The following is a 24,462-nucleotide window of genomic DNA, read 5'->3' as shown; positions in this document are numbered from 1 at the left end:
TTTTATTCTGTGAGTTAACATGCAAAGACTTCAAAGATTAAAGTGTAGTGTAAAAGAAAAAGGAGGGGTACAAAGGAAACAGTTTTTTGTTTTTTTTTGTTTTTAATGTTAATTCTGTGTTTTGGATCTCATCACTCACCTGAGGAAGGCTCACACTGTTCAGAGGGCGCTCTTAAAGCTACATGGGTGCAGAGTCAACTTAAACTAGGGTGTCTTTCCACTTAAACAATGAGCTGAACACGTGTTTGGAGGCAGTGAGTGGGAGTAACACCAAATGGGTAAAAGTAGCCTAAAGATACAATGACTGTTAAATCTGACCTGTTTTTTTTTTTTTTTTTGAGCTATAAAAACTGAAAAACACTGAAATAAGAAGTTATGAGTGTCTGCATCCATGATGTGTGGCTGGTGGTTAATCGAAGGTTATGTCCATGGCATCATTCCCTGAGAGTGAAGAACTGCACACACACACCTCACATTAAAGAAAAGAAAAAGCCTCAATCATCCACATGTCAGTTCCTCAATCGCTGACCTTTTAATACATCATCTACTTTGGATCAACCACAGTGGCTCAGAATACCTGTTGTTTTGTTTTTTTTGCTAAACGGTGTGGCACTAAGTAGAGAAAGCTCAGGAGTAGATATGGAAGTTTCTTAACCTAGACTATCCGCACATAGCCCATAAACAAACCAAAAAAACCTCTACAGGAACAAAGAGGACGAGGATCGACACAGGCTCTACTCAGCTGGGAAGGGAAAGATGGGTAGCTACTCAACAGATGATCACATGAACTCTAAAAACATCCACATTTACAAAAATTTTTTAAAAGGTTAAAAAAAAAAAAAAACCTCCCTACAAAGGGGGGGGAGAAACACCCTCAGGCTCACTGAGGTTTTTAGGGTGAAAATATAATAAAATCATTACCTCTGTTCAATTAATAAATAATTCAGAATCCATAAAAACAATAAAAAAAAAATCACATAAAACGCGAAATAAATTAAGCCAGAGTCGTTTCAGAGGTGACGACTTGTAATTCCTATGGGAAAACAAATTCACAGAGAGGCAGCATTTTGAGTGACTCCACCCCCACCTCCAACACTAGGTGCAGTTTTACACCTGTTAAAATTCTGCGAGCAGAAGAAACGCACCAAAGTGCTGCCTCTCGCCCTTACCTCTCTCCTTAAAAAAAAAAAAGTTATTGCTGGTGTGATTGAGATAAAGAGGAAGGGTGGGACACAAGCATGAGAGAGTGGAGAGACGTACAAACAAATAAGCACCATTTTGAAATTTCAGTTTCACCACCTCCTCTTTTAGCACCGCGTTTCACCTCCACCCATCCAGGTAAACAGACCCTTCGTCCTGTTCAGTTTGTCACGAATAAAAAATAAAAAAAAAATTATATATATATATATATAAAAAAAATAAAAATTAGGCCAGGGGAGAGGTGGAGGGGTGATCAGCAGAAGGGGGAAATACTAGCAAATGTGACGCAGGTGATCTTGGCATCAGAAGCAGTGGACGTCTTGCCGCCTCACCCTCTCCTCCCGCCCCCACCAACATCTCTTTTTTTGTCCGTCCAAAATGCCCACAGGAGCTTCAAGTCCACCGTTCCCTGCAGCAACATGCTCCTTTCATGTTTTTGTCTTTAGTGTGCTTGTGGTAAAGTCGTGCGCTTGCTCGTTTCCAATCCGATACCCTGTCTCCTAAGCATGCACAGTGAGCGTGTTTTACGTATCAAAGATTTGTTTCATCTCCAGGCAGTGTCCATGTGATTTCATTTCTTTTTTGTTTCATCCACCCTCCCCCCGATATATTTTAACTGTCTGGTAAAAAATACACAAAACTATCTTCTTCTCTCCCCCTGCTCCTGACTCCTCGCCCTTCTTTCAATGTCTGGGAGGGTTACACGAAGACGCGGTTGTGTCTGCTGAGCTTCAGGATCTTCCCCAGTCTCTGCTTGGCTGTGGCCATGCCTTTTTTGGGCCGTTTGCCTAAAAAAGAGAAAAATGAAAATATTAGCGGGATTTATATAGTAACATCAAATAGTGAGTAACATTTCAACTAACTATCTTCTCACAAATCTGACAAATAATCCATCAAGTGGCCTAATCATGATGATAACCATAAGTGGCCCTTAAAACGGGCCCCTGACACCAAAGAAAGCACCTACTTTATATTACAATAATTAAAGAAACTAATACAAATTAAACTAAACATTGTCAAACAGCAAAAATGAAATAAAACCTGATAATGGGGCAGGGATAGCTCAGTAGGTAGCGTGGTGGCCCCATGATCGGAAGGTTGAGGGTTCAAATCCACTGAACGGCTACCCTGAGGTACCCCTGAGCAAGGTACCGTCCCTACACACGGCTGCCCACTGCTTCACTGAGTGAATGGGTTAAATGTAGAGAGTATTGATCCCCGTGGGGAAATTAAAGTATACATTAATCGAAATAAAATATACTAACACTTCTTGCACGACAGTTAAGTCCTGGTTAAAATTTGTCCTGATCTTTGATCAGCTTTATTTTGGAAAGGTTTTTTTCTGTACTTTCTATTTAATTTTAAACAGTTTTTAAACACTGAATACCACCTCTCCCACTGTCAGAGAGCTAATCAGAGAGCTAATCAGAGAGCTAATTCCCACATCCTGCACATTCCGTATTGAACCATGCTTTATCTTCTGTGCCAGTTAGTGTGGACTGAAACAGCTTCTCCATTTTTCTGCATATTAACAAGCAGAAATGATAAAAGTCACATTTCAAACCTTTTGTGGCCTGATTGCTGATTGGTGGAGGGTTCGGGGCATGCCTCTTGGAGGGGTGCAGAGGTGGAGACATTGAGGGGTCACAGTATTGGTAGTCCATCTCTGGGCTGGGGAGCCCTTGATTGTCCCAGGCTTCGCTGCTGCTGTTTCCCTGGCTGTCTATCGGGCTCTTGTCCCCCTGCAGTCGGCGCTGGTGCTGCGCCTGTTCCAGCGGGCTGGGCCACCAGGACTCCTGGAGCGAGTCTGCCGTCTCCGACTTGGAGGAGCACAGCAGACCAGCCATAGACAGCATCCCCTGAATGGCCTCTGCTGTGCTGGGTGAGGTAGGACATTCTCTGTAGGAGGAAGACGAGACTCATTTTTAAAAAAGGTGCCCCGATGGCGCCGTGTTCACGGGGGCCTTTCAAGGATTTTGTTTTATTTATTTATTTGGTTAAACGGCCCACGGATAATCAGAATATTTGAAGAAGCATAATAGTACTGGTCACAGGCCTGCCTTGATCTGTTTCCTCACCGTTTGAGTGGTTTGTGTTTGTGCCTGAGTTTCTCGCCAGACTGGTCCAGCTTTATGTGCCCTGAGCCTGTCTGCTGCTCATCCTCGTCCTCTTCATCCTGGGAGCTCTCCGAGTCTTCGTCAGAAGATGATGACGACGATGACTCTTTATGCTACATTGGACAGAGAAATTTCAAAAACATGCCTCAGAAGACAGCGTAAAAAATGATTACCCAAAGTACACTCTGTTCAGAAACACTGAGCTCTTAAACCGGCTGTGTTTGTATAAATCCTGCACATCGTTTACCTCTGTGGGAAAGTCGCTGTCTGACTCGACATCTGACACACTGGAGTGTCCTGAGACTTCTTCCCCGAGTTCAGTCTTCATCCTCTCCAGATCTCCTGAGACACAAAGGAACACATCGTCAGCTAAATGCTTGCATGGCTACAATCGTCTGTTGGTTTAATATTCACTGAAGACTTACTGAGGAGTGCGGATTTCTCAGCTGTGCTGTGCTGTTCCTGACTGTCATACATCCTCTCAAACTTCACGTCCATGCAACCCTTGGGTGGGCCAACAGACAGTCCCTCATCTTCGGACTTTACAGGGCTGCTGCTTCCCGGTCGTCTCAAATCTCTGCACACACAAATATAAAGTTCATGTTAACATGCAGAGCAGGTGACTAATTTATATTGTAATAAACAAGAAGAGGAAAATAAATTGGACTCCTCATCTCCTGACGGCTGCCTCACAGCTCAGAAGAACAGGCTTTGTAGATTAACAAATTCATAGTTTCTGTTGCTGACTAGTAAACCTTTCTAAATTCATTTTTACTTCATGTTATTTTTTTATTCACCAAAGTGGTTTTATGTTGGTTTCTGGAGTTTGTCACCAAAACAAAAGTACTAGTTTGACTGGCTCTGCACACTGATTCACTTTGCTCCCCCACCTGATGATTCTTCCGTTGACCAGCATTAGCCGTATGTGGTTGTCTTCCAAAGACTCTGCAGCAGCAGCTGCAGATGCAGTTGACACTTTGTTGAACTTTGCGTGAACCTTGGCACCAAACGCAGGATCCTGGATACAGAATATTAAAAGTATTGTATCAGTCATCAACAACACACACAGAAGCATTTACAAAAAGCTTTAATCGGTGCAAAGCTGCATTTAAGTGAAGACTCCAACTACAATAATAAGTACATAGTGCACCTTTTGGCCTAACTAACGGCATTTTGGTTTCTTCCTTTAATGTAGATTAAACACACATTCTGAATGTTTGCTCCTTGAAGCTCACCTCCTCCAGTGGCCCGACCTCCAGCCTCTTCAGCACATCCCTGGTGTGCTGCTCTAAGATGTCCAGGTTAGTGGGTAGCTTGGGCGCATGGCGCTCCTGCTCCCTCAGTTGCCTGGCGGCCCTTCGAGCTCGCCGTGCCTGGCACAGCCTCTCCACCGTAGCTCGAGTGGACAGGCAGCCGTTTGATCCCGAAGGTACTCCACTTCCCTGAGATTTCACTAGCTTGCTACCACCCACTGGTTCCTCCTAGAAAATAAATGTAAAATAAATCATGCATTGAAGGTTGTTACAATGTGCAAAAAATAAAAACAAAACCTACAGAATCAAATGATCATTTTTTTTTAATTTAATAAGATGTACAGATAAAGCACATGTAAAACTGTAAAGGGTCAAGAAATGGTGCAAATTAATGATGTAAACACTGAGATTACAGCTTGTATATGTCTAAAATGTGGGTCACTTTTATTAATCACTGACAATACCAAAAGAGCGTCAGCTTTTCTCCCAGCTGACACCACCATTTGCATGAAGTCTAAAAAGCTCCTCACCTCTAGGTAGCGGATTTCCTTGGTCAGTTCTTTAATGAGATGGTTCGGCCTGATATTGTCTGGTACCTCGCTGGTGGGTTCGTTCACCTGCAAAGCCGCAACAGTTTACATTCAAAACAGAGGAGTGAGCAGAGAATCTGCCGCCTGCTGCTGACAGATAAGACTAAATGTGGATGCCTCCGGTGACTCCTGTGTCACAAGAACCATGTGGACTGCAGACATGTGAGGTGTAATCAGGCAGAATTTCTCACCTCTCTTTTCAACCAAGTCTTCAGTGCACTGATTAAAGCCTTGACTCCATCCACTAGGTAGGTCGGTGGAGGACAGTTGTCCTCTCGAAGCTCTGACAAAATCAAAGAAGGGAAAACTGTCACGAGTTTTAAGCGAGAAAGCTTCAAACCTTTTAAAACAGTAATGGATTTCCAAAAAGGTAGCATTAAAAGTGGTGTTCAGCAATGGAAATTTCCTGTGGATATTTTGTGTTTTTAAGTTTTGAGGGATCAAAAATAGTGGGGAAAAAAAACAAAACAAAACACGTCACACTTTGACCCTCCACTATGTATTAAAGGACTTGCAACCCTGAAATTTACTGTCATATGCAGGTAAAATTTTGCACGACTTCATTAAATATACTAATTCTGAGGGGTCAGGTGGGAGGAACTCATTGATTTTTCATGGAAAGACCCATAAATAAATCTTACTGACACCATTATTTTCTTGCCAAATGTTTTGAATTTTTATGTCAAAATGTTATGTTGCGACAGCTCTTATACACATCTCTGTGGCTTGTGGTTTTGAGTTTTAGACTCTCACCTTTTAGCATTTCCAGGAGGTTCTTTGCCACATACCAACAAATGGCCTCAAAATAGGGAAACTTAAAGAGGTCTGGGGTTTTCAGACGACGCTCCATCTCATAACACCTACAACGCGAACCAAACGTTAAGTGCTAAAGTCTCTAGAAAACACACAAAAATCAAGATGCCACACCAGTGGCAGGCGAGTGGTTTACCTGAGCTGCATGCCAATATTGAGGTTGTGAAGGAAGTTCCCTCCGAATGCCATGCAATCCTGAGAGGTGAGAACAGCGTGGATCCAGCCTGCAGAGGGCAGCAGAGCACAGACGTTTACTCAGCTTATCTACTCTCTGGCTTAGAATGATAACATTCTTAGGGTGGGGCAGAGAAATTACACATGAATACCTGAGGAAATAGGGATTTATACTTCGCTTAATCATATTTTCTCAACATGCAGAAAACAAAATTCGTGACAACAAGACTGCAAGAAACTTTTTTATCCTGCTGAGGCACAGTCACACTCAGCAGCAGGAGATAATGCTGTCAATAACGGCTTCCACCCCAGATAAACAGTGCTCCTAATACAACACAAAGTAGGAGAAAACAGATTCTTTTGGGGGGGGGGGCTGACAGAGGCTGACAGACAGGCCTGATAATACGCTTGACTGACCTACTGTGCTTCCTGACCCCAGCTTAATTCCCACCTCTCCACAGCCTTTCTGCCAAAAGCTCTCTTTCACAATGCTGCTTGAGCTTTCTGAGAAAGCATGGCTGGAAGACTGATTGAGGACATCCAGCAGTTGACGGGCTGAACTGAGCTTTGTCTCTCCGTGTGCCGTAGGGGGGCAAGGGTGAAGGAGCTCTATGGGCTTAAAAAGTCCATTGAGAGACTGATGGACAAATAATGGTATGACTGGATCCATTAGCTTCACTTCAGCGAATCAAAGCATGCTTTGGTGTCATGCTCAGTTAGTGACATGACATCAAAACATCTTTCTACCTTCTTAATGCAACATCAGCAGCGCCACCACAAGGCTGCATAGTCACGTGTAGTAAAACGCCTCAGTGCTACTTTCATCATATGACATAGGAGCTCTGTCTCTCTTCATTTTTCCCTGTAATTATGATCATTAAGAACTGTTTGGGTTGTTGCTCAGGAAGAATTTCCCTCTCTGTTATTTTCCTTTGGCAATAATAGAGGACCTTAAAGGAGCCTGTATTTTCCTGGCAGCATCCATGGGAATCATGATTATTTTTCACTTTTAAATGCACATGGGGAAAAAAACAAAACAAAAAACAGGCAGGTCAGCAAAGCTGGCGCAAAACTGTCAGGCAGTCACCAGAAACAATGATTTAACATCAGCGACACAAACAGCTGCACGTCTGAGAGTGTGGAATTTATTGTGCTTGGAAACCACACACCATTATCCAAGACTTTAAAAGTACTTTGATGACTAGTGTGTTTAGTTTGGTTCAACTAAAATGTGTGTGTGTGTGTGTTTGTCTGGTCAGTGATGTTTGTTTAGGCTGGTGTGAAAGCTCTCAATCACATCCTGGTGTACCGACCAAAGATCCCTTTCAAAAAGGTGTGTCAGGATAGCGGACGTGACTGAGCACGAAAGGCTGAGCTGATTTTAAACCCACGTGTAATATTACAAATAAGCTATGAATACATTTGTCCAAATCATTTGAGCTCTGCACTCGTGCTGACCTGCATGTTTTACCAGTCAGTCAACTGTGCTTGCATCCTTTTTTTCATAAATACATTATCTTTAAAGAGTGGATGTTATAGTGCTGTAACATGCCCTATAATAACAATAACATTGCTCATCTCATCATAAAACATATCATAGCTGACTTTTTGAGCTAATCGTGACAATTAGTAAAGTACAGATGATAAGCTGCCAGTTATCCAAATTTGATTTCTTCATACGTCCAATACCTAGAGGTCTACATAACTGCCATGCTCACGGATCATAGCCTGAACATAAACCATCATTTATCACAATCGTCACTTCTATCAAACAGTTCTTGAACATCCAGAAGATGGCGAGGTTACAACTTTCCAACTGTTTGCCAACCAACAACCAACTGTTGTACTTTCTGAAAGTACAACCCCTGTCAGGTGGGACTTTTTGTGGGGTAAAATAATCTCCCTGGAGCTTAATGTGCTACATAGTTCCTGTGATAGAAATACAGAGTTTCTCAGGAGGTTCCCAGTTCAAACTGACCTTAAGAAAGTTTTGAAAGTACACTTAAAGTCCTTTACTTATCAAATGTGACATTAAAACACCTCACTGACCTGTAGGGATGAGCAGCGTGGTTCCTTGGGGTACAATACACTTGTAACACTTATCCACTTTGTCCCCAAAGAACACTTCGCTCTGATTGGGCGAGGAGCTCCATGCCTCATATAGTGCAAGATTGGTGAGGGTGGGCTTGATCAAGTAGAAGACTTTCTCACCCTGAAAATCAAAAGAAAAGGTATTTAAGGTAACGAGAGGTTAAACTTGTGAATGTGACGGCACTGCTCTACTAAACACCCGCCCCTCATTCAATCACAAATTAAAGTTAGCTGTAGTTTTCAGAAGCGAGGGGGTGAGACCATCATGATGAGTGCTGCTGGCTGTTTTATGAATTAACTGGATGTGAGAAGCAAGGTGACCCTTCAGAGAGTGCTAGTCTGACCTAAAAACCTCAGTATTTAAAGAAACACTGAATCCCTGAGCTTGATGAACATCAGGGTGGCATGTTCCTCTCTTTAAAGGAGGAAAAAAAAAAAAAAAGCTCTTTAAATCCACACACTCACCCAGAGAACATGATACCAGACAGAGGTGCCTCCAAAGTCTATGTGGAAATCTGTGTAGCTGTCTTTGACCCCCATAAGGCAGTACTTCTGGACAAAGGGTTTAGGGAAGAAGGAGTCGTCTGGCCAGTAGTTCTCAACCCAGGACAACGTCTGAGCCACGTCAGGAACCTCCACCAGCTTTGCCATCCTGCGGGTGATCAGAATCATGCAGCACACTGAGCTTAGGAAAGTTTTAAAAACATATCTGTAGGTCCCTGATTTAATCTCAACCACATCCAATACTGTAGAGAGACTCGACTCTACCCTCAACAGAATAACAAGTCACTGAGGTGAGACTGTAAACGTCCAGCACAATCAGATCTGATGGTAGCTGGTCTTTAACCTGCTAGGTGCCTATAGTGCAAAGTCCATACGATGTCAGACTGCACCAGTGTTAGAACAAAGCAGAATAATATTCTCGGCATTCATCGTTATCAAGCTGTCATCATATAAGGAGCCTCCAGCATGCTACATGCTCCCTCACCTTCACAGTACTCCCAGTAGTGCAAATGCCTGTTTTGTTGTGTGCTACACTTAAAGAGAAACTGAGCAAAATATCCCAACCTGATTCTCACAAATCTGTCTAAAGTGCACGTGTGAAAACAGCTTTGGCTACATCAGAAGGACTTTAAATCGAATGTTGTTCCATTTCTTTCTATTAACTCAGGCAACTATTAAATCAGCTGGAAGCTTCCATTCAACTTTACATTGATATAGATGGCCTTGGTAAAAAATACATCTGGAAGTTTTGTCAAACCTAGTTTGCTGACTCTTGAAGATACTTATTCCTTTTTCGCTTTTAAATCACAGTGACGGACCTGCAGCATGGCTTACTTCGTGTCAGAGAACTCCAGGCTGATGAGGTTGAGGACTTTGGGTCGATGGGGATTGGTGAAATACTTGATAAACTCGCTGAGCTTCATCTTGCTGTCCGCCTGCCGTGCCACATCTATCACGTCGATGACTTTGTTACCACCTAGATGGGAATGAAGTGCCTTTTAGTTTGTGCAATATCAGATTAGATGTTCTGCAGTCACAGACTCCTGAATGAAAATCTTCAAACTTTTTAAATGACTGCAGAGTAGGTGATGGGGTTCAGAGGGGTCAGCAGCCTGCTGGCATCCTCATGTGCTTTTAGAGATCAACCCCTGAGGAAAACTGGCATTAATATGGCAGCATGGGGAGGGGTTGTAGGGGATGCAAGCGAGACAATCTGTCAATCTGTCCAGACCACCAGTCCCAGAGGAAGGGGAGTGGGTGGAGGTGAGAGGGCTGCTACGTTTAATAGCTGTGTGTGCGTGGGAGATCTCAAGCATATAAGGAAATATGTCTGTAGATGTGAGAAAAAGTGTGCAAAAGCTGTGTGTGCATGTGTGTGTTTACTCATGGGATAGAAAACAGATGCTAAAAAGGAAAAGAGAAAAAAGTCAAAGAGAGAGCAAACAGCAAACAGCTCACAGTTGGGAGGCTACAAATCACACGCAGTGACACGCAGGGCCGGAAGTAAGACTGGGGTGCAGTGTGTAGCAAGACAGCTGGTGGTTGTATTTTCCCCACTCCCCTCCCACACACCTTTTTTATTACCCCTGTGCATACTTGTGTGTGCGCACACACACACACACACACACACACACACACACACACACACACACACACACACACACACACACACACACACACACACTCTCTCCTCTAAAGGCCCAGCTGGCCAGCGTCTGATGACAGAGAACAGGTGGAGTGAAAAGCAGTCAGTCACACAGTGCGAGACAAAGCTGCCTGGAAACCCTGCAACGCCGAGCTCGAGCACTGGGTTCACAAACCCAATTCAATGTTTTTATTTAGTTTTTTTTTTTTTATTAATGTCAACAAACTAAAGCACCACTGAGCCAGCTCGAGAGACACTCAATCTAACCGACATCCCACCATAAAGACAATGATATATGACGACACCCAGTTATGTTAAAGAGCCAATTAACTGAGATAATTGTTGCAAATATGTCTTTGTCATCAGACAGGAACCAGAAACTTGTTACTCACTGCATTAATTTTAATGTAAAACAATTATTTCCTCATGAATCAAACGTTTTGGGAGCAAAATGCTGTAAAAATAATTAACTCAACACTGAAATCAAAAGATGAATCCTACTTTATTTTTGACCGTTTTGTAGGAATGAACATGATTGTAACTATGAACATGCACGGCAGGGTTTGTTATATTAAATACTGGGATGAGGGACTGGAATAGCTCCTTCTATAATAGGTTTTTGTGAATCGGGCTTTAAAAAAAATATATACTTTTAATAAAGTGCTGGTAATAAGCCATTGCCTGTCAACAGCAACCTTTATTCTTCCTCAAAGCACCAGTTGGGTGCTTTAACAGGTGACCTCAAAGTTGAGCTGAGTTTAATTTGGTATCCACCCATTTTGTGCTAAGTGTCATAAGGAAAACTCATATTAATATTAGTTTAAGCCAGTCAATGTGATCTGATTAGTCAATAACAAGCATCAAGACAACTTTGATGGTGCAATACAAACTTGGTTTTCCCTTTCTGGTTTCTTTGTCAGGTTTTGCATAGTTTCATGTAAAACCTCAAACCATTTCTAAAAAGCTTTGCCCTGGAAGGAGTTTTTCAAAATCTCCAATGTCTGTGACCTAAAATGCTTTTCATGTGTGAATGAAAGACCAAAACGCATTCAAAAACCAACTTCTCCAAGACACCTTTCTAATGTGGACAGGGTCTCAGTGTAGTTAGCTTCTCAAGTGGCTTTGCTCATTTGTGTTTAGTTTTATTAGCTTCAATATTAGTTCAGTTCCTATGACAGCTGGGACATGCTCCAGCTCCTGCTACAGCCCTGAAATGGGTAAGTGGAAAAAAATTGAAGAATCGATAGTTTCAGGTTTGGCATTTTTATTATTATAAATGAGAAGTTATTTGTCAGGGTCTCTGTACACAAATAACAATGTTCATCAGGCAGACTGTGCTAACAAATTCCATCAAACAGAGACAAAAACTAAAGACATTTTCTCATTTTTTTAAAATTTCAGTCAGTTTGCTGATGTTCATCAAGCAAAATATTTTTTCACACCCAGTTTGAGCCTTTATTTTGGTTTTAATTAACTGTAATGCCCTTGCCAACATCGGCTGTCATCCTTCAGTTGAAAGTTTACATGCCAGTTTACTCTGAAACAGCTGGCATTAAACCTAATTTTCTACATCAAAGTACTCAAGCGGTCTAGAGGCTGGTCTCTGCAGCTGTCATCTGCATTCTTCCCCTCACAGAAAGAGAGAGGGTTGCTAACGGTGGGTCGCATTGTAACATCTTAGGCTGCGTCTACACAGGAAGTGATTTACAGAGAAACGGAAACCAGAGAAAGTTAAAAACATTCGACAACTACAGCCAAAAACAGGAAAAACACAGAGCGGGCCAACGCCAAGACAAACTTCACTCAACTTCGGAGCAAGCATTTGATACCAGTGATTGGCACATAACAAGTTAATAAATGCATAACAAGGTAACCTAGGCAACCAGAGCCTGTGTCCAGAGATGAGTGAATACTTGTTGGTAATTAAATAAATTAAGAATAATTAGGTTTACTGACTGAACCCTTACTCCTTCCTAGCAAGGGCACCTCGCCCTGGTTTCCATTCATTACAGTATATATACACACAATATATAGTTCGGATTGAAAACAATAAATAGGTCAATTTAAAGACTTTCCATCATGTGTAGAACTTTTTGACCAATCTTTGACCACACACCGAGCTGGCAGCAGAAATGCTCGACAGCATCGGCGTTTACTCCAGTTGTCCCATTGTCTTCAAACTGGAAGAACTGTAATCCCACACTCAGACCCCAGTCACAACACCTGTGCCTTGGCTTAATGCTCAATAGGGCATGGGAGAGAGAGATAACGTGAGAAAGGGAGTCTGTAATCTGAACTTAATTATAAAAACACTGGTGGGCTTGGTAATGGGCTTGTAATAGGAGCTGGGAAGTAGCAGGCTGTTTCGGTAAGGAAGTGCAGTGGTCATGGAGAGGGCAGTGAAAGCTTAGCCGTCGCTCATTTAGAACGCATTCAGCCATCGTCTGATGCCTGATAAGTGGGTTAAAACCCATGAACCTGGAAACTGGTTCATATTGACACACACAGATGGCGCCTGCTCAGCAATGGCCACTTAGCTGGCTGGTGTAGCGTTATTTCATTAGCTTTTAAGCAGCTTCCAATGATGCTGTGTAGTCCAATCACAGAAGTCACATCCTTCCCAGACAATAAACACTAATGTTTTGTTGTAAATTACATACATACATGTGACAACAAAGCCAAGTTTTCTTACCCACATACTGCTCCACATCTTTGACAGAAAAAGTAGAGGGGGGTAGTTTCAGACCCAGACCCTCCATTTCGGTGACTGCTATGGGGTAGTTGAAGCCTTGCCTCTCCAAGTACCTGGTAGTCACCAGCTCACCCTTCATCCGTATCAGAATCTCCTCGGCACTGAAAACCAGATTGTAATAAGTTAATTCAAGCTGCCAGTGTTCTCAAAATAAAACCATAATGGTTTTAGCGTGTACATATTTATGTCTTCTCCTAAATCCACTTTAACCTGTATGAGCATTAAGTTAAGAATTTCGAGTTTTTTCAGCAAATTAGAAAAACAATCCAGTTGGTCAGAAGGATTAAGTATGAGAAAAAACATTTCCAAAATGAAAGAGAGAACTGGAAAAAACACAAACAAATTCTCATACATTTGCAGTTTTTCTCTTTTCCTTTGTAACTTTCTAATGCAAAGCCTTACTTAAGCCTTTAACTGCATAGACAACTTTACAGGAGCCCAATTTTGAGCCTTCAAAAGTAGACATGATTCACAAATCAGAAAATCGCACTTTTAGTTTACCTGAATAAAATATTCCACTAGGCAAGGCCTTTAGAGTTTTAAAAGTGTGGCTCTTTGGGGAGGGGGGGGGGGGGGGGGGTGTTGATATCTACCTGGGGAATGTCCTGTTTTGGAGCTCCTTGATAAACACTGAGGTGCCAGCCTGCACCGGCTTCGATCCATCGTCTGGCTCTGTGTAGTCATGCCTGTGCCAGTTGTTGCGCTTTTTCACTGCAGAAAACAAAAAAAAGTAGGTTTGAGTTTCACTGGGCTGTCTCGTCCTAATATAATAATGCCCTCTTGAAGCACCTTCACACAACAACATTGTAAATTATGCAGATCACAATCACTTGTCACAAGCACATTAATTCACTACTCAGCCCCTGTGCCCAGGGGTGGATATCGAGGGGTTTGTCCAATCAAAGTGGAGGGTTTACAGCACCATTCAATTAGCTTCTTAATGTCTGCCCTCAGGGTTGTCAAAGGTTAACCTATTCCCCTCCCCCCCTTAACCAAAAAAAAAAAAAAATCTGACTCGACTAACACTGCAGAGAGCGGCCTTCCCCCCGGGACTGTCCAGCATATAGAGACATGGGTGAGACAAGGCAGAGAATCAGAGTATGGTGCTGTTTTCACACATGCACCTCAAAGAATTAGGTCATACTTTCCGCTGTTGTGCTTTCTCACATGTAGCACACATCAGGAAATAGTTTGCTTCAGATATACTGGCTAATGGAAACACTTTACTGTTTAGGCTTCAGAGCTGCCAAGATAACAGATGCAAGAGGGTGCCAGGGCTCTAGAGTGCGACCAAATTGGTCGCAAATGCGACCAGATTTTTCAGTGGTGCGACTAAAAAAAAATCTTAGGTCACACCGGTGCAACCAACTGTTCGAGTAAAAAAATTAAAAATAAAAAAAAAGTCTCTGCAACTCGGAAAGTCTCCGTGTGGTCAACAACAACATATCATGCCCATATCGTGGTCTAAACCAAGCAGAGACAGTCAGGGGCGGTACCTCTCTGATTGGTCATGTACGTTTGAAAGTGCAAGTGGATAGAGAGGGGTGAGCTTGAATAAAGCGATATCAATTCATTAAATCCTGAATCGACTTTTAAATATGAATATGAATTCCCTCTTTGCTGTTTTGCTTCCACCGCGATTTAAAAAAAAAAATAAAATAAAAAAATCACACTTTATGCACAGCTCTCTCTCTCTCTCTCTGTGTGCACTTCAAGAACAGTTTCCCATCTCAGATCTCTGTTTTCTGCATTATTCATTCGCTTCTTACCCACCAATATACCGTTATTTACAGCACTCTTTCTTTCTTTTCTTTTCTTTACTTAAATGACCTCAGACAAGAAAGCCTATTTTCTGCTGTTCAATACTGAAAATATTTAAACTTTTTAAAATTATACAATATTGCAGAATATTTTTAAGGTTATCTGCTATAAAAAGCCAGGCCAGGAAAATCTCCTTCATGTTTTTCTGTGTTTTTTTCTCAGTTTGACACAAAGGCATCTGCTGTGATGCTCACAATTCTGATGAAGTCTCATAAGTGTCAGTACTGATAAATGATGAGAATTATAATATTTCTGACAGTCTGAGGCAAAAGTGAATCGAAATCAAATGGATTATAGAAATCAGTGATGATGCCCAGCCCTAGTGAGTAGCCTAGGCCTGACAGAAGTGGATGTAGCTGTGGGTAATAAGAAAGGATGAAAAGAACTATTTATAACTTTTTGGTTAAGTTAAGGCCTGATCCATCTGAAATTCATAGCCAGTGCTCTGACACGGAGCCATCAACCTCTGAACTTTGAAAAAGCACAGTGTATCCAGAAAACACATTATATGCTGCGATAAATGCACTGCCCAAGTGTCCCCTCTCCCCACTGCCTTTCAGCGGCATGCAGCAGCAACCAGGTCGTCAGAGGAGGCCAAGATGATGATTAAGTTTAACATTTTCTACAATATTGCCAAAGAGTGCCAAAGCACTTTAAGCACAAGATTGGTAGTTAATCATTTACAAATCAATATTGTCTGTATAGACAGCAAAACCCCCCACCACTACCACCACCAAAAAAAAAAAAATGCACATGTAAAACAGCGGTGTTAAGCTATGCGGTTGAAAAATTTGGGTGCTCCCAACTTTTGTGCTGGTGGTTTCTTAGGCGCACCAGTGCAACCGTTGCAAAAAGTTAGTCTAGAGCCCTAGCGTGCACAAAACAACTATTCATAAGTAGTAAATGCACACTAATATTTACTGAGATATTTGCTGCAATCTGACATTAAATGGACTATGCACTATGAAACTGCCAGGTTGCATGCACCAAGGTGTCTAGAAAAGTTCAGGACTGCAGTGTGTGTGAGTGTGTGCGTGAGAGAGAAAAAATGGCTTCAGGAAGCAGCAAAGACTCACTCAGGGAGGGTCCGTGTACGACATCACAGTTGGGACAGTGGTAAACATCAATATCCACAGCATGGTGCTCTTCTACCTGTACACAGCTGGAAAGAAATGAGATACAGAGTTAGGGCAAGTCCCCTACAGAGGTTTATACCGTTTTTAAATTGCCAGGAAAAGAAAACACGCCATCACAAGATTTTGCCCAAACATATACAAAGCATTTACTATAATAATGTATGTATGTAATAATAAACCCTACCAGCTGAAGACATTCATTGCATTTACAATATATATGGTCTTTCCTTATACTTTAAAGTTCCTTCAGATAACTTATCCTGTAAATGGTGGCATATAAACCACTTTCAATCTAACTGAAATGAGTGGAACAGGTCTACTGCTTTACAAGCCCGTTCAGAAATGAAACGAGGACACCACAATCTTTATCTGACCTGGACAAGCTAAAGCAGATGAAACGCTCCCAAACTCCTGTCAAATGCTGTGTGTGTTTCAAGCAGAGATGCCAGGGGTCACAGGTCAAAGATAAAAAGAAAGAGGAAAAAGCAGCGCACACTTAGGTCAGGAGACCAAAGATAGCAGTTTTATTTTTTTCCCCTCCAACAAATGTTCTATCATTTCACAGTTATGGCTTCATTATTATTATTATTATTTTTTTAAAAACAAGCTGAATGATCTGGCCTCTTCTCATCATATAATTTGCAGCGCATTTATCAAGAGGAGCTGCAGTACAGCGGTGTCACTCATGCTGCTACTACCCCTGAGTATCCTGCAACAGCCAAGCCACAGGAACCAACTCACATGCATTCCTGGGTTGCATACTGGAGCAGCATGGGTTGAACAGCAACTTTGTTCGGATTGTGGACAATGTGTATAGTGTGATAAGCCAAAAAGTACAAACTAAAACTGAACTATCCTAATTCACATGACCATCCATCCATTTTCTACCACTTATTCAGGTCTGGCTCACAGAGCCAGCAGCCTAAACAGAGATACCCAGACCTCCCTCAACCCAGCTACCTCCTTCAACTCTTCAGATGGTCAAAAGAGGCAGTCCCATCCATCCGAGGGACGGAATCTCTCCTGCATGTCTTCAGTCTGCCCTGTGATCTCCTTTCAGCTGAACATGCTTGAAACACCTTGTTCCTTAAAGTCCCAGGATCCTTATTGGACGCTCAAACCGACTCAGCTGGTTCCCTTTTTATATTTAGGAGCAATGGCTCTACTGAAGTCATCACCTTTCTAATGAAGACCCCGAATGCTCTAAAGAGGAATAGGCAACGGTTGGACTGCAGATCAACCAGTAAATCAACTGCTCACATTCGCTTTCAGCTCTGCACACATCTGACAATCCTCCCGTGTCCTCCTTTCCTCACTTGTTGAGAAGTCCCTAACATAATTCAAACTCCTTCACTTGGGGCAACAACATATTACCAACCAAGCATGTAGACTCCACCCTTTTCTGCCTGAGAATCGTGGCCTTAGAAGTAGAGCCCTGGCAGTTTAGCTTTGAGCTCCAAATCAGCCAAGTGTGAGCTGGTGATCAATGAAGCAAGCAGGACTGTGTCATCCACGGAAAAGCAAACACTTAAACTTCAGGCCACTGAAGCCTGCACCATCCAAACTAAGATTGTCTGCAATTTGTCGACTAGATGACTAATCACTACTGTCACTAGTGTGCACCTGACCTCTTCACTGATACCCAGTGCTGATAAATCTGCCCATTAGCCACTAGATGAAAGTTAGCACAAATCTATAACATTTCAGATTCAAACCCCCCCAAATGATGCAATTAGAAACTAACAAATAACTTAGACTCAATGCCCCCACAGTTTTCTGTGAACATTGAAAAAAGTAACCAAAGTAAATTTCAGTTTAGTTTTAAATTTAGCTTCCTTCTACATTTTGCCCATAGTGTCACAGTTTGAGAACCACATTAGTGTTTTACTTCTTCTGACTGCACGTGGCATCAATTTGTGGAGATTCTCTTCCCCTGAGATCAGTACTCCAAAAACAAATGAAGAAATCTTGTTGCTTTTTTTTTGTTTTTGTTTTTGAGAGAACCAGACAGACGCCAGCTTCATTACTGGCCTACAAAATCCCTTCCTGCAGCACAGCAAAAAGAGGTTTATAAACAGGTTTGTTGCTGATATAACCTTTGCTTTTAAAGGTGAAAGCCTGCAGGGGGGATAGAGCTGACCGAAGCCTGCTATCAGCTTTGATCTACAAGGAACTGCAGGAAAACTGTAAAGGAAATAAAGCAGAGGGCCATTAACTCATCAGGAAATGGTGAGCTTGTGTGAATGCCTGCCACCCCCCACATCACCCTGGTGCACAAACAGGATATCAACCATACCACACAAAATCTGAACTGTTGTTGGTTGGGTATAAGGGCAAACAAATGCATTAGTACAGTAACTAATTAAATATCCATTTAGCTGTAAAGAACTCACATTTATCTCTTTTGAAAGTTACTTTTCCACTCTCCTACAACATCCATAAAAGACAAAAAAAAAAAAGCTGAGAGAAGCACTCCTGCTCCTGCACGTGAGTAAATGGATAACTAGCAGTAACAGTGTACAGTGTTTGGCTGGCGACTAAGCCTAGCTCATGTATCAGGAATCTTTGTTCAAACATGTGGCCGTTCGCTGGGGGAAAGCATGAGTCACAGCTCTCTGCCGCTGGGTTCGCTGAGACGTGTGAATACAGCGTGTGCTCTGGGCTGACGTGACCTTCTTGCTACTTTCCTTTATATAACACCGCAGTGGGAAATAAGGGCACTGTGCCACATACGCCACCCTGACTCAGCGCGCGTGTTACCTGTAATGATTACCACTTTAACCCGAGCTTGTGAGTCTATGTGGACTTGAGACAGCAAATGTAAAAATGGGAGAGGAAAGAAAAGAAAGGGGCCAAGTATTTCCTGCTGCCTTACTCGGGCTTGATGACTCACCACAAAGCGGGGTGAGTGTGCAAACAGCTCTTGAACCGACATGAACCTCATCTGCTCAGTCATACGTCATCTCAACTCATAAGATAGTGTTATCATGCATTGTAAGACAACAAAAAGGTCAGAGAGAGTACAACCAGGGTGAGCAACACAGATACCCCACAAAACCTTGCTTTATTCCCTGATAGAGCTGCCCTCTGACAGCACTGCAGCAGATTACCGAGCTAAACATCCCTTCCTGAATGAGCGGAGATGTGTGTACTTGGCTAAACCCTCGCCATCAACAGCCCCTCTCCTCCACTTCCTCTCATCAAAGGCCTCCTTCCTGTGTAACTGAGAGGGTTTATTCATTAGTCCACGCACTGTGAGGGGGTTCATTGTCCTCAGTGATCAGTGCAGAAACACAAAGGCTGGAGGCTGGCATCGCCATTATTTTAAGCTCTAAATAACCGCTCCGCATGGGGTGTCGACACACCTACATTAGGGAACTGGCAGATCTCTAATGGATGGGTGGTGGAGATGGAGAGGATATGAGGGCAGTTAAACACACCTGGCTGTCTTTATGTGCCCCAGAGGAGCACCTGACTCGTCCGAGTGCGCTCAGGCAAGGCTTACATAAACAGAGCCGGACTTGGACAGCAGTAAGAGCCACTGAGGTCTGACAGATGGATAAGGCTCTGTCATTCTGCCCTCAGGGGTTAAATCATTTTAGCCAGCTAGGCATAAAAGCAACATATCACCCGTGCATTGTTTACAGTTTGAAGGACACAGCAGGGCTTTCTGTAGTCAGCTGGTAAACAACAAAAAGAGGATCACTTTGTTGTTTATAGGGTGTCAGGGAGCCCCTGGGAGTTTTAAACAACTTAATTGTTTTCAGTGCAGGTTGAGCTGCCCTGAGGCCCGCAAGCACTGGGGCTCTGTTTTCACATGTCTTCAACATGGCTGAGCCCCATTTAAAACCTAACGAGTCATCAGTCTTACGAGTGTTTGCTGCTGAAAGACGCAACACAACAAACACAGACTGAACTCGCTGTGCAGATTCACAGTTCATAACATACAAATTATTGATCTATTATTTTGGTACATCAGCTATCAGTTTGATATTGTAATTTAAAGTGGTTTTCTAAACTTCCTTTAATTTGAACTGTGTGGTATATTCTTTACTGTTATAATTCAAACTGACTAGTAATCAATACATGATGCTTTTGACCCTTAATCGACTTTGATTGAGCCAAATGTAATGTTATTTCCACCCCAATGAGAGTCAGCTGAATATAAATAAGAGCTATGAGGCTGTCTTTACTTCAGCCAATCAACTTATCAGACATCTAAACAGATGATCTGAAACATCACAGACAGCAGTAGTTTAAAAAAAAAAGGGGGGGGGGGCACTTCCACTTAGCGTAAACACCAAAAAGGCTGTCCACAGAGGTGATCCATCTCTCTTTAGTGTGCTCACACTCTGTGCGACATTGACAGATCGCGCATTGAACTTGGCTCGCCGTAGCTCCCATCAGTCATTCGCTCCATCTCATTGAGCACCACTGGTCTATCATCGCCCCCACTGTCCACACGCACATTAGACAATGGGCAGACCGGAGGGCCTGACACCTACACTGTGATCTGATGTGACCTACCGGGGATTTACATCCATAACACTGATGTAAATTTGCATCTAAGAAACGCATGAAGCAGAGGCATTTACAGAGGCAGGTCTTGCAATCAGGTGAGGCTCAAAATGATGAATGGCCCTCAGACTTACACCTGAAATCTAAACCAAAGGGTATAATAGTGGGTTATACTGCTTCAGGGCACTGTTACCCCTGCAGATAGTCAGGACAAAAACCTGAAGGGGCAGCAAAGTAAACCAAAGAGGTCAGAAGATTAGTAACAGAGACCCTCAGAACATTTCTTCTGCAAACAATCATTTTGTATTTTTTTCAAATGCTTTTTTCTCATTCAGGTGTAAGTCTACCACTGTAGGCAATGTATAACTTTTAGATTAAAGTATTTATCAAATATCTAATAGGCACCAAAAAATATTCTGTTGGCCCATGAGGTTAAAGTACCATTTTTAGAAGCAGTTACAATAAAAGACAAAATTTCTCTTTTAGCACATAAAAGAGAAGATGTACACAATGTGGTCATTTTTAACTTTACACAATCTACCTTATTATCTAAGCACTAATTCCACTTAATTCTGGAAATAGTACTTTCCAGTACTCTGAAAGTAGTATTATGACTTTAAAGTAAAAAATAATAATTATTCAACTTTATTCTTGAAGTAGTACTTCTATCTTGTTCTCATAACAGTACTTGACTTTATTCTGGAAATAGTATTCAACTTTTTCCACGAAGTAGTAATTTTATTTTCATCTTGAAGCTACTTCGAGTAGTATTTCAACTTTATTCTCATCATTGCATCTGACTTTATTCACAAAATAGTATTCTACTTTAGCCTCAAAGAGGTATTTCCACTTTAGCATCAAAGCAGTAGTTGTTCCCAACTGGAAAAAGTATTTCTGTCTTCCTCTCAAAGCAATATGTTGACTATTTTCCTGAAGTAGTAGAGGGCTATGCTGTAGTTAATGTAGATTTAATGCAGTATTACAAATTTTGAATTATTAAAGAAATACTATAAACTAATAAAACTGAAGTGAATAAGAAACACAATGTGGAAACTAACTGAACCACAACTGAATAAAAACAAAAATGAATATGACTGCATTAAACTGTAATAAAGAGATTACTGAAAACATGGGGGGAGTTTATCAGGACTTTTTTTCAGCTTTCCTGTAACCTCACTCTTTACAAATCTGATGCTGATAAACCGTGACACTGATTCAGACAGCCTTACCACATTAAAGTACAGCTTGTTTTGTTTACTGAAACACAGGTGATAGAAAACAGGACACTCTCCAGCAACCAAGACAAAAGTCTCCCACACAAACACCAACAAGAACTAGCAGAATGAGCTCCTCCGCTTTCCCCTCCAATGGCGTGCCATCACCCACAGCCAGAGAATATCCCTTTCCTTCTGGCCTGCCTCGTGGGAAAGAGGCTGGAAATGTGGCCGTTTTTGGAGCTTTGCTGTGAGTATGTGCGTGTGTGGTGTGTATCTGCTTATTAGTCATCAATGGGGGAAGCTCCAACATTTGTTCCTTTTCTTGCTGGCAGATGACACACAGCTAGTCTGTTTTGGCGCTGACACACCACAAATCCTGGCTGCTGAGTTTTTTGGCAGCACACTTGGTGGTTACGCAATGGCTTCCGTCATTTCAACATGAGCAACCCCCCACCTTAAAAACCAAAAAAACAAAACAAAACCCAGATTATTGTATTCCTAAGCAGTCACTGTGGAAATGCACCCACACAGGCTGACTTGAAGAGTTGCCTAGGTCAGCCCATGGACTTAGAGCCACATTAAAAAAACAAGAGAAAACTGCAAAAGAAAGAAAGTCGGATGCTGAGAAAATCTCATGCTCAAGCAGTGCGTCACAATATTAGGTGTGGACTGAAATTTGTACATTTTAGGCAATGTACATTACACAACATTAAGATTCCCATCAAGATTTCAACAGCTTCCACCTACATCTACACATGAATCACAAAAACATCTGCTACCTGCAATCACAATAGAAAAGAAAAAACAAACCCCAAAACAAAACAAATACAACACACACACACAAAACCCAGACACGTGCCTGCTTGGTACCTTTAAATAATTCCCCTGCTTGCCACTAGGGGTCCGAGGCCATGTGCCTCCTCTTTCTAAATAGGGGGGTGGGGGATTTAAATTTCGCCAACTGTCAATCAAAAGCCAAACCATAACAATCTCCTCGTTTCCCCCACTTACTTTCTACCAATATCAAACCAGCATTTAAAACAAAGCTCATGTGTATTAAATAATAGATATAAACTACCAGCTTGCTATATAATTAACGTACAGGTTGTGCCCAAACAAGTTGAAGTTGTTTATTAGATCTTCTTGTATCATTAAGTTTAAAATACAACTCAGACGCCGCCCGAGGCTGCCGTTACCTTTAATAACCTGCCAGCTCTGGCACACTTTGTACACTAGGGCTGGTTTAACTGGATTTAAATCGACTGAATCACAGCGACATCAAAATTAAAGTTATCCTTTAAATAACTCTACGGAAAGGTAGTCACGTACGCTTTTGATCACCCGTGTTGACTGAAACAGCTCGGTATACCATCAGCTATAAGATCTACTTTCTATTGGGCTCTATTTAAGTAAATGCCGCTGATTATTATAATAACTACAAAGAGCTGGATCATGTCGTTTTGTTTAAACTTATCTGCGGCACGATGGAGTTCATTAATGTTGTTTTTAGGGGCGCGAACCCCACTTTCGCCCGTAAAGTCGTGTCAATAGACGGTTTAAAACCCCCGTCGCCCACCGCTAACGGTTAGCACGCTAAGTTAGCCAAGACCGCTCAGAGAACCGTCGCCTTTTCTTAAAAAACAAACCGTGTTTCTCGCCTCCATGTAACTACACCTCTTTAGGATGTCGCAGACTACATACCTGCCGTGAAACCAGTCTTTACAGATGTCGCACTCGATCATAAACCGGCTCACATCGTAGGGCTGCCGGCAGACACAGTACAGCGGGGCCGCCGCCATCTTCCTACTGTCCCCAAACAACGCAGGAATGAAGCGGGCGGGGATTTAACCCAACATCCGGAAATACCCGAGGGGAGAGCCGAGCACGCACGAAATCCGCCATTCTGAGGCAATCCCACCTCTGACGTCAGTTTCCAGATTATGCATTTCCATCTGGTTGTGTGGGCACACCAACAATAGACGCAAACTTTTTTCCAACAAAGGAATGACATAAAGGGCTTGGTTTTAGGCGTTATGCTACAATCGGATAAAAGCGAAAAATCAGCCTGTAATTTAAATTATTCTGATGAAATAATCTCCATAATAATTTACCATATTAAGATGTTTCTTTAGTCGTATTACATTTTAATATGGATATATTCATTGTGTTTATTGAGCTTCACCTTCCCGATTTTATTTAAATATTAAATATTTCAGATCAAACAAACTCTAATTTTAGATAAAGTTTTTTATATGATCATTTTAAGGGAAACATCTACCTAGCGCTGTGTGAAAAAGTAATCTCCGCCTAAACCTAATAAGTAGCTGTGCCACAGAACATTTTCCCAAAAGTCTCAGGGATTGTCAAGATGTTGTTGTTGTTTTTTTGGCAAATGTGAGACGAGCCTTTGTGTTCTTTTTGTTCAGCAGTAGTTTTCTCCTTGGAACTCTCCCATGGATGCCATTTTTGCCCAGTCTCTTTCTTATTGTTGAATCATGAACTCTGTCCATAACTGAATCAAGTGAGGTCTGCATTTCTTTAAATGGTGTTCTGGGTTCTATTCGGACCTCCTGGATGAGCCATTGATACACTCTTTGAGTCATTTTGGCATCCTAGTGACTCCAGGGGAAG

At 42.1% G+C, this 24,462-nt stretch overlaps 1 protein-coding gene across 1 annotated transcript; it reads right to left on the bottom strand.

Annotated features, from left to right (window-relative positions):
* Positions 1–106: 106 nt before the first annotated feature.
* LOC113009286 (lysine-specific demethylase 7B-like) lies at positions 107–23,670 on the bottom strand. The gene is made up of 18 exons (XM_026147497.1): positions 23,533–23,670; positions 16,037–16,122; positions 13,733–13,850; positions 13,080–13,240; positions 9,577–9,718; positions 8,704–8,890; positions 8,197–8,359; positions 6,110–6,197; positions 5,914–6,020; positions 5,352–5,443; positions 5,101–5,187; positions 4,553–4,798; positions 4,208–4,335; positions 3,743–3,894; positions 3,565–3,659; positions 3,279–3,430; positions 2,765–3,099; positions 107–1,988 (listed from the first exon to the last, which is right to left on the bottom strand). Exons 1-18 carry the CDS (start codon positions 23,628–23,630, stop codon positions 1,900–1,902), a joined length of 2,526 nt encoding a protein of 841 aa, XP_026003282.1. The 5' UTR covers positions 23,631–23,670; the 3' UTR covers positions 107–1,899.
* Positions 23,671–24,462: the final 792 nt, after the last annotated feature.

Source organism: Astatotilapia calliptera, chromosome 17 (assembly GCF_900246225.1).
Source record: "Astatotilapia calliptera chromosome 17, fAstCal1.2, whole genome shotgun sequence".
Taxonomy (NCBI): domain Eukaryota; kingdom Metazoa; phylum Chordata; class Actinopteri; order Cichliformes; family Cichlidae; genus Astatotilapia; species Astatotilapia calliptera.
Note: the sequence above shows the minus strand (reverse complement) of the source record. Positions and strands in the feature narration are given on the sequence as shown.

What these genes read in the sequence shown, in the direction of transcription:
- LOC113009286 (XM_026147497.1), bottom strand. Translation starts at nt 23,630, where the DNA reads ATGGCGGCGGCCCCGCTGTACTGTGTCTGCCGGCAGCCCTACGATGTG. An exon ending in CACGCTGCTCATCCCTACAG is followed by an intron (nt 6,198 to 8,196) that starts GTCAGTGAGGTG and finishes TGCCCTCTGCAG; the next exon opens with GCTGGATCCACGCTGTTCTC. An exon ending in GTCAACGGAAGAATCATCAG is followed by an intron (nt 3,895 to 4,207) that starts GTGGGGGAGCAA and finishes TTGTGTGTGCAG; the next exon opens with AGATTTGAGACGACCGGGAA.